General features: G+C 30.9%; 1 protein-coding gene across 2 annotated transcripts; it reads left to right on the top strand.

Moving 5' to 3' along the window:
- Nucleotides 1–713: 713 nt before the first annotated feature.
- Nucleotides 714–9,672, top strand: LOC114414670 (phosphoenolpyruvate carboxykinase (ATP)-like). Of its 2 annotated transcripts, XM_028379030.1 has the most exons (13): nucleotides 716–838; nucleotides 1,340–1,575; nucleotides 3,463–3,644; nucleotides 4,563–4,716; nucleotides 5,161–5,245; nucleotides 5,844–5,944; nucleotides 6,389–6,687; nucleotides 7,291–7,464; nucleotides 7,555–7,620; nucleotides 7,953–8,131; nucleotides 8,225–8,394; nucleotides 8,851–9,019; nucleotides 9,128–9,672. In XM_028379030.1, the coding sequence occupies exons 2-13, from the start codon at nucleotides 1,352–1,354 to the stop codon at nucleotides 9,269–9,271; spliced, it is 1,947 nt and encodes a 648-aa protein (XP_028234831.1). In that variant the 5' UTR covers nucleotides 716–838; nucleotides 1,340–1,351; the 3' UTR covers nucleotides 9,272–9,672. The 2 variants fall into 2 exon arrangements, with proteins under 2 accessions (XP_028234823.1, XP_028234831.1); XM_028379022.1 differs by having other exon boundaries at nucleotides 714–838; nucleotides 7,291–7,620.
- The last annotated feature ends 944 nt before the right edge of the window (nucleotides 9,673–10,616 follow it).

Raw genomic sequence — 10,616 nt, 5'->3', positions numbered from 1 at the left:
AAGAAAACTTCAATCTTTTTAAAAGTCGACAACCAAAAACAATCTCTTTAATTCCTGGTATGTGCTTTTAAAATACGTGTACATGAAAAGATAAAACAATAAATAAATGAAAAGATAAAATAATTTACACACGTAATTAAAAATCGCATTCAAGTAATAGAAGTATCGAGGTATATTCACATTCTTTTACTCACCCAGTAAACATAGCCTAGTTTTACTCCTTTTAACTCTAGAATTAAAATAGCACACGAGTAACGGAAGTTGAATCTAGAGTTGATTTATTCTAGCCAACACACAGGTGTTGTGAACGAGATTATAATGTTTCTTATATTTTCTCTACACATTTTTTGCGCGCGTCTTTACTATTTATGCATACGTGGAATGAGCTAGTTATAAGCTTGAACAGGTGAATTTTGTCTGCGTGTAAGTGCAACAATTTTGAAATTAAATTTCACTTTGATTATTTTTTTCCCATAATGACCTTTTTTCTTACGTGGCAGCACATATGTGCAACGTCAGTTATTTAAGGTGGAGATGAGGACCATAGGATTGTTAATTCATGATGATTTTGTATTGTGTATGATTTGGAATTCTTCCATTTTTGGGAGCTTGACCCTCAGGTGTAGTGATATGACCAAACTATGGTTACCTCAACTACACATGGTTAAGGTGGGGACACCATACACTTTAAAAGGCACAGCTTGGAGCAACATATTTCCCAAATCGTTCTTCTCCATTTTGCGCTTTCATTGTTATTGCAACCATTCTTTGTTTCACGTTATTTGCACTTCTGGCCTCTAGCTTTGCGCATCAAGCTCAACATTCCGGTTCTTATATAGTATGTCATTCTTCAATACATATTTTTTTTTGTGTGTATATATATATATATATATATATATATATATATATATATATATTATAATCATGGTGATCATGGCCTGTTGGCTTGATCATGAACCATGCACGCCCAATGGAGTTCTGGTTTAGCGTTTGATTTCCAATTTGAATATAGTCATGATGGAAAATATCATTTTATTTCAAAATGAATTGATTTGATGGAAAGAAATTAGAACATGATTGAGTTGCCGATCATTATGCGGTGACATGCAGTCTTAGATTGCAAAACACACGCCCTTGATCCTTTTGAAATCCCATTCTAAGGATTGCTAGCTAACGGCAATTCAAACATATACTTAGTTGAGTGCTAAATATAAACTCTAGAACACAAAAAAAAAAAAAATCAATTTTATTATAAAGAATGACTTTTAACATTATCAACATATACATATGTTTATCGTATAATTTTAAAAAAATTACTGGTTAATTGATTAATTATTAGATATAGAAGAAGATGCCGACAAGTGACAACGCTGGAAACGGAAATGGGCTGGCAAAGATTCAACAACTTGGTGACAATGAAGAAGGTCGTCCAACGGTGAAGGCTCAAACCATTGATGAGCTTCACTCTTTGCAGAAGAAGAAATCTGCACCTTCCACTCCCAAGGGCTCTCTGCCTACGTCTGCCAGCGTTTTTACCGAGGAAGAACGCAACAAACAGCAGCTTGAGTCCATCAGGTAATGTTTTATACTACTATTTCATTTCATTACGTTTTGGAGGAAGAGTTTTGTATTTATAATTAATTACCTCACTCGACTCGACTAGCCATGATTACTTCTAATAGCTATATGATATATTTACGTGACCAAAAGTTTTACGTAGTTCTTTTCACTGTTAATTAAAAAATTATGAGTTTCTATTTTTATATGATATCTCTGTATCTCATGTCCACGCCATATTTTCAGGTTATAGCAATTTATTTTTCGCTCATAACAATATCATTAGCATGTGCTGGTAATATAACAAAACACTTTGACTTGACAAAACCTACCAAGTTTTCGGGAGAAAATTATGGGAAGATAACAAAACGTGGAACCAGGGTGGCTCCATTAATAAACCTGAAAGAAAACATTTTATTATATTATATTATTTGCATCTTGCGTCTCTTCAAAAAAAATTGCTAAGCAAAATAATCACTTTTCTTTCCTTTTTCAATTTCTAGCTCTTTATCCTTTTACATTTGGCTTGCCTTCTTTAAAAAAAAAATGGTTAATCTATATCTGCTTGAAAGCGTAGTACCGGATCCAAGGGACGCCTTGACCCCTCCTCGGGATTCTAAGGAAAAAAATAAAATTAAAAAATACTAATAAAAATATATTTTTGAGTTATGTATGTTAATTTTTTTAGTAAAATATCATATATCTAATTTTATACATAAATTAGTGATTTAAATATTTTTATTAAATTTATTATTTATTAAATAATTATTTGTCAAAAGTTAGATGTTTGAATAATCCGTCTTTCTTGCTCAAAAGTATTGAAATTTCTAAAAAAAAATCATTCAGATCATATAGTGGATTTTCTTTTCCTTTCTGGTATTTTTTTTACTATATTAAATGCATGTTTTTTTTATGTGCTATATTATCAACACACTGAAATTCTTTCAATTATAATTTTCCCAGAAAACTCTTAGAGTAGGTTTGGATATAATACATTTAGATAGAGAATTTTAACTGAGTAAAGTAATTTATTAAAAAAATTATTTTTTTTAATCTAAAATTCATTGTTTGAATGTTTTTTTTATGAAGAATTTGAATTTTTGAAATTTTAAAATAGAATTTTAAACAACTAAAAGTGTGGAATTTTAATTTCTTTCTAAAAGATACAAAATTGAAATTATCTTCTAAATCGAAGAACCTTTCAAAATATTTGTGTATTTTCTTTATAACCTTCATCTTGTCTTTCACCTAAAGGTTTCCGAAATCTCGTTCTCGAACTTGCGACTCTTACTTCACACCTGATGACCCTCTTCTTCAAGAAATATCATTTAAGTTCGCGAAGCGTCGATCAAGGTGTAGACATAGGGGGACATGTAGAACTGTACCCACCAATCAGGGGAGCAACTCTCGTTGCCCATCACGCGGCAGAGGTGCTCGTTGGCACGAAGGGTCTGAGTCATGTCTTGCGTCATTGACGAAATGTTGTGGGGTCGGCGTGGTGATGTACGCCGTCGTTTCTTGATTCCCCTACAAATCCTATGCAGCATCAATATTCTTCTTTTTGAAAGCGGAACAATCATATCTTCTCTTCTCTTTGCATTCATTTTCTTTTATCCTCACAATTTTAATTTTTTTTTTATCTAAACACAAAATTTTGAAAATAAAAAAATTTTAATTTGAAATTCTTAATATTTAAAATTTTATAGAATTTTAAATTCCTTCGTTCAAATACAGTCTTAACAAAATTAGTTCTAACTTCTGATATAAAATTTTAAACAGAAATATTGAATGATTAATCACAAACAAGTGATAGTAGTAATTTATAATCAAAATTGAAGGTAAAAAATAAACATAGTTTTAATCAACATATTATATTAATTTGTTGAAATTAACGTGTACATGCAGTGCATCTTTGGCGTCACTAACAAGAGAAAGTGGACCAAAGGTAGTGAAAGGGGATCCAGCAGCTAGGAAATACGAAGCCTCAAGGGTTGAACACGTGCCGCACCAAATTCTCACACCTACCATTGCTGTCAGTGACAGTGCCTTGAAGTTTACACATGTTCTCTATAACCTCTCCCCAGCAGGTTTTATTTTCTTTTTATTCATTTATATATAGTATATTTTCATAAATTAAAATAGAGAATTAGGGTTGAATTAATTCTATATAAGTTGTTTCAAATACTTATATAAATATTTATGTTCGGAGATAAAGTCAAATAAAATTATACATAAATTTCTCTAGACGGAGTCTTAGGGATTTTCCTTTTAGAGAATAAGGTTTTTGTTTTTTATTTTATTTTTAATTATAAAAATGTTATCTTTCTTATTTTACTTTTTAATTTTTAAAAATTTTATAAAAATTATGAAAAAATAAAACAGTATTTTCACTATTTTCTATATAAAATTTTAAAAAATAAGAAACAAAATATAAATAAAGGAACATTTGATAACTAAAAGTGAAATTGAAAATCGAAAATAAAATGACCCTTAAAGCTTCTCATAAGACAAGTTTCCTTCAAACACGTCATTACCACGTGTTAATGTGAATATATAGATAATATAGTCCATAATTTCATTGCGCGTTTTTTAATTCAAAAATTGATGATACAGTCATACTCATATAGATTGGCAGTACCTATTACATCATTTTGTACTTCTGATGTACGAAAATGAGTTCAGCCTCACATTCTCACATATATCTTATATTTGAAAAGAATTAGTCAAGGTCCTCAGGAATGGCAATGGCATGTTAATGATGCTACTATTTAAAAATAATGAGTTGAATAATCTAAATTAATTTTACTCAGTAGAAATTTATGGCCGACAAAATATATAAGAATATAATATGAAACATGAATTCTACTACTTCTGAGTATTGGATATGTGAGAAAATCCCATGTATAATACTATATAATAAGATTAATAGTGTTGATATATATATATATATATATATATATATATATATATATATATATATATTATTTTTTTTGTATTTGCTATAGAACTTTATGAACAAGCGATCAAGTATGAGAAAGGATCGTTCATTACTTCCACTGGGGCATTGGCTACGCTTTCTGGGGCCAAGACGGGTCGGTGTCCCAGAGACAAGCGCGTGGTGAAAGATGAAGTTACTGAGAATGAACTTTGGTGGGGAAAGTGAGTATTTTTCATCACATCATATATGGTATTGGGTCTTGATTAACTCTGGTTAAGAGAAATTTGACTTTATTAAATAATTTTTACAAAAATGATGTGTAGACACCTTGTATATATATTATTAGACACCTAACTAGTGGCTATCCTCAACCCGGATTAATGGTTTGCTTATCGTAACACCATATTAATAGTCTCATGTTTGAGACATGAGAGGTTCAATTCCAAAACCAAATCAACAAGACACCTAGAGAGTGAAATAAAAGAAAATAAATATAAGTTATATGATTTGATAGAAAGAGAAAAAAAAAAAAGATAATTTATAGTGTATTATCCAATTACCATTGCTCATATATTTAACGGTTTAAAATATAATTAATCTTTGTATTTCTTTTACCTTTCTCTCTTTTGTTCCCATTTAACGCTCAAAATATTGTTTCAATTAAGGGGTTCTCCTAACATCGAGATGGACGAGCACAGTTTCATGGTGAATAGAGAAAGAGCCGTTGATTATTTGAACTCTTTGGACAAGGTCATTTCTCTTCTCTTTACATGTACAAATTATGCATAAAAAATAAAATCAACTATGAGTGCAAACGATGGCTTTGGTCGTTGGTCGTTGGCTCTGATTTTGTGGGTTTATCTCATCTTTTATAAGGTGGTGACAAGGAATAGAACATGTTGTCATTTGTTAAAATGGGCAAGTTAAATGTTTTTTAATCAATTATGACTTTTAAACATCTCTAATTTTATATTTTTTTTATCATATTTACTTCATACTTTTTTTTTTGTTTTACCTTTTTTTACCTTTTAATCAAATGACCTTGAAAAATCAATTATATTTCTAGTAGGTTGAGTGTATCTCACAACCAATTAATCATGGTTTACATGTCATTTACTTGTTTTCCCCGCCAATTCATAATAGATAATATTTCACAAAATGGAAACTATCTGTGGAATTTCTTGTGTGATGCATTAGAGTTTTTGACCAATTTCTTTGTGTCTTTTGGTATAGTTGATTTATATCCCATTTCCTATGTATTATACATTCAAATTAAAAATATCTTATCTAAGTATGGATGGCAATCGGTAGTATTCTAAAAATATATATGTATTCCTAATTTTTCCAGGTCTTTGTGAATGACCAATTCTTGAACTGGGACCCAGAGAACAAAATCAAAGTTAGGATTGTCTCTGCCAGAGCTTACCATTCCTTGTTTATGCACAACATGTAAGTAAAAGCAAAAGAATAATTTACCATATCACCTACCCTTTTTTTTTATATATATTTTAGTTTTCCAAACCACAAGCCAATATTAAATAAAGATAAAAAAATGTATCGGCTGGAATTATATTTTTCTTGTTTTAATACTAAAAAACCAAGTTATATAAGAAAGGTGTATAAGTACAAGTGAATAATATTTTAAGTATCTTATAATAGTCCTAATTTAATCATCCGAATATCTATTGAACATGTTCATCCCTTCTCAGCGGATGAAATAGGTCTCCAGAAAAAAAAAATATAATGGAATGAATAGGCAAATGTGTATACAAAAACTTGTTGTATATTGATTGAACTGGATATAAATTGTTGTAAATTTCTTGATACTTAATCTCGATTCTTATCCAAAAAAAAAAAGGTGTACAAATGGCTAAATGGATACGTGACATGCAGGTGCATTCGACCAACTACCGAAGAGCTTGAGAATTTTGGCACACCAGACTTCACTATTTATAATGCTGGACAGTTTCCTTGCAATCGTTACACTCACTACATGACATCTTCTACTAGCATTGATCTTAGTCTTGCAAGGAAGGAAATGGTGATCCTTGGGACACAGTATGCAGGGGAAATGAAGAAAGGTCTCTTTAGTGTCATGCACTATCTCATGCCCAAGAGGAAAATCCTCTCCCTACACTCTGGCTGCAACATGGGCAAAGGTGGAGATGTTGCTCTCTTTTTTGGACTCTCAGGTATGATTTTAATGGATTATTAGAGAAATGTTAGTAGCATATTTGAGTTAAATAAAATTCATGTAATTCTTTTTAAATAAAAAATGGGTTTTGATTTTAACAAAACTCCCAAGAAATTTACTCAATAATAATAATGTTTAATTTTAATATAGTGTTAGTAGATTTCTATTAAGTCAAATGGATTGTCATGTAAATTTAAATTTTATTTTTATAATAATTACATTAACTATTAAAATAGTCAACAATATTCATGTATGACAGTTGATTACAGTGAAAATATTTATACAATAAATTCATAATAATAAAGAGTTTAATTTTTATATATTATTAGTATTGTCAACCAATTAAAAAATATTTTAAAATGTTGATTTTAAAAATCAACAATGTTATTATATATAATAATTTATGATTAAACCAATATATATATATATATATATATATATATATATATATATATATATATATATATATATTATTAAATGTGATTAGAAGAAGAGTGTTCCGTGTGGCCATACTTAAGTGCATGTGTTATAAAATATTCTTAGGCATGGATTTGATTTATGATTGTATCCTCTTCCATTTTTCTATAAATATTCATATTAGGTACTGGAAAGACCACTCTGTCCACGGATCATAATAGGTATTTAATTGGAGATGATGAACACTGTTGGAGTGAGAGTGGTGTCTCAAACATTGAAGGTGGTTGCTATGCCAAATGCATTGATCTCTCAAGGGAGAATGAACCTGACATCTGGAACGCCATCAAATTTGGGACAGGTATAACCCTATTAACCTTAGCCTACTTTAACATCTCCTTATCTTTGACTTCATGCATTTTGACACATTTTTTATTCACTTGGATGTTAGTCTTGGAGAATGTTGTTTTTGATGAGCATTTTCGAGAAGTTGATTACACAGACAAATCAGTTACAGGTAAGTAATGACTTGGTTTATATATAAGGGCTTAGTTGTGACTAGATCATACCAAATTAATGGTTGACTTTAATGTATGCTTGCAAGATGTATCCATGAGTCATGACACTAATCCATTATGTGAGGTCAACTCCTACAAATAAACGAGGTTGGTTAGGATGGATTTTAACAAGTCAAACCTTTGAATATTATTCAGACTATAAACATTAAGGTGGATTAAATTACAGGAATTTGTGAGGGCATAATAACATCTTATAGACCTTATACTAATTCGAAATTAATTACAATATACCTTGTTGATAGAATATAATAATATTTTTTCCTTGTTGCAGAAAATACTCGTGCAGCTTATCCAATTGACTACATTCCAAATGTGAAGTTACCATGTGTTGGTCCTCACCCTAAGAATGTGATCCTTTTGGCATGTGATGCATTTGGTGTGCTTCCACCTGTGAGTAAGCTAAGCCTGTCGCAGACCATGTACCATTTCATCAGTGGATACACAGCTTTGGTAATGCCTGAGTAATTTATAACACTCAATCTTGGCTAATATTGCTTCCTCTTTATATCTCTCCAATGAGTTCTTTATTTATGATGGTTAAAGGTGGCTGGCACAGAAGAGGGCATAAAGGAGCCACAGGCAACATTTTCAGCTTGTTTTGGTGCAGCCTTTATAATGCTACACCCTACAAAGTATGCAGCCATGCTTGCTGAAAAGATGCAGAATCATGGTGCTACTGGATGGCTTGTTAACACAGGATGGTCTGGTGGAAGGTAACAGTTTAGTAGTAATAATAATTATAATTAGAAAAGGAGTGCTAGCACTCTTTTCAAACACATTTTCACATTGCTTTCAAAAATACCTTTTTCTATTGGCTGAAAATTCAGATAGGATCCACTAATTTAAAAATGGAGAATGAGAACCACATTTTTAGTAGGTCCTAAATGAATTTCAACCAACAGAAGAGAAATTGTTAGATAAAGAATATTGAAAAAAGAGTTATTAATACAATAATTCATACAATAGTTGATACAACAACAATTTTTCTATTTATTTCTATATCACATTGCTCATCACTTCTCATACTTCTTTTTCTTTTCTCTCTCGTAAAATTTGTCATACAATTTCTTGTACAGATACCATTCTCTATAAAAGAGTGTAGCTAAAATATATTTTTTTCTCTTCAAATATCTATAACCAACTTTTTTCTTGCTTGTGTAAAACTACAGCTATGGTTGTGGAAGTCGTATTAAACTATCTTATACAAGAAAAATTATTGATGCTATTCACTCTGGAAGCCTCTTGGATGTTGAGTACAAGAAGACTGAGATTTTTGGACTTGAGATCCCCACTGAAGTGGAGGGAGTCCCCTCGGAAATTCTAGAACCTGAGAACACGGTTAGCGGTCCTACAACTCTCATTTTCAATCATTACAACTATTTTTTTTTTCACTTTCAAAAGTCTTTTAACATAAGTTGGAAATTTTGAATTTTTGTTTGATTGCAGTGGTCAGACAAACAAGCCTACAAGGAGACACTATTGAAGCTGGCTGGATTGTTCAAGAACAATTTTGAAACATTCACCTATGGAGAGAACAACCAAGTGACAAAGGAGATTCTTGCTGCTGGACCAATCATTCATGATGCTTAATTAGGAGATCAGACAACCCCCCGGTTACTTTTTGCTAATTTCTATTGGTTTTGCATTCTTTGGTTATTTGGATTTGAAAGAAAGACGATATTTAAGATTTAAGTACAAGATTGTCACCATGCCTTGAAACAAAGAAGAAAGTCTTGGAAGTCTTTTTATTGCAGCTTGCAAATCAAGTCTTGTCTTGTTCTGTTTGTTTCCTTTTTTGTTTTGAAGAGAAGTTACCTGTGAGATGAAATTACCAAGGCATGCTATAAAACCTGAGGTTGTTTGAAAGATGATTATTATATTTGAAAGCACTACATACATTCGTACAAGTGTGTGTAGCTTTCCAAAATAAAATCACCTACCAATATTTCCTTTAGACATTGACTATAAATTAAAATTTAAAGCATTCCATAGAGTTTTTCTTGCTTCCTCTATTCACTTGCAGCTTGTTTGGATATCATAGCCATACCTTATTGTATTATTCAAGAAGATAATATCAACCTCTTTGATTCTAATACTAGAACTATTAACTGAATTTTAATAATATTTTACAAGCTAGAAGCTGTAATGGTTGATCCTTGTGTATTGCAATACATTATTAGGGGTTAGGGAGATGTAGGTTCAAAATTTTAAAGTTTCGGTTTATGGCTTATAGGGTTATGGGGTTAAAGGATTTAGTAATTAGGACTGCACAGATTTAGAGATTATGGGTTTGAAGAATATATTCAAGCAGCCCTATCACATTGTAGAACATCTTACTTACAATTAGAGACCCCAGAAACATTATTTATCTCCGTTGAAACAAATGCAAAGCATTGCCAAGACCAAGAACCCAAATACCAATGGGTTAATGTCAATTGTATTTCATTAAGGTTGGCTGCTAGTGTTGTAGTAATCAATAATTTAGTCATAGCCACAGAATCATCATAAGTCCAATTACACAATTTTAATGTCAATACAGAATCAGTGCTTATAGAAAACATCAGATAATCTTCATTGTTAACTAGTTACAAGAACTATACCTCTAGTTTATCAAAGTCAAAATATCAATTCCTTGAGCCTCAACAAGGTTAGATAGATTACACACCATGGCCATGGGCACACCTGAACAAAAGGGTCTAAAAATCAAATATAGACGGGCTTTACTATGCCTGAGATGTCCTATTTTCTGCTCCATAAATGATAATGGATGAAATGAGTAATAAAATAAAATATTGAGACGATTTTAATCCAATTCAAAAATTATAAATCACTTTTTCAAACTCTTGCAAATTCTAATATTGGAAGAGACAAAAATATAAAGGAAAGAATATTACCATTTTTGTGTCTCTTTTCTACTCCAAATTTCTATCCCAAA

The sequence above is a fragment of the Glycine soja genome, chromosome 1 (genome assembly GCF_004193775.1).
Source record: "Glycine soja cultivar W05 chromosome 1, ASM419377v2, whole genome shotgun sequence".
In the NCBI taxonomy this organism is placed as follows: domain Eukaryota; kingdom Viridiplantae; phylum Streptophyta; class Magnoliopsida; order Fabales; family Fabaceae; genus Glycine; species Glycine soja.
Note: the sequence above shows the minus strand (reverse complement) of the source record. Positions and strands in the feature narration are given on the sequence as shown.

Coding starts and splice junctions, on each gene's coding strand:
- LOC114414670 (XM_028379022.1), top strand. CDS start 1,352: ATGCCGACAAGTGACAACGCTGGAAACGGAAATGGGCTGGCAAAGATT. Junction 5,945..6,388: donor TCCTTGTTTATGCACAACAT/GTAAGTAAAAGC, acceptor CGTGACATGCAG/GTGCATTCGACCAACTACCG. Junction 8,132..8,224: donor TCAGTGGATACACAGCTTTG/GTAATGCCTGAG, acceptor TGATGGTTAAAG/GTGGCTGGCACAGAAGAGGG.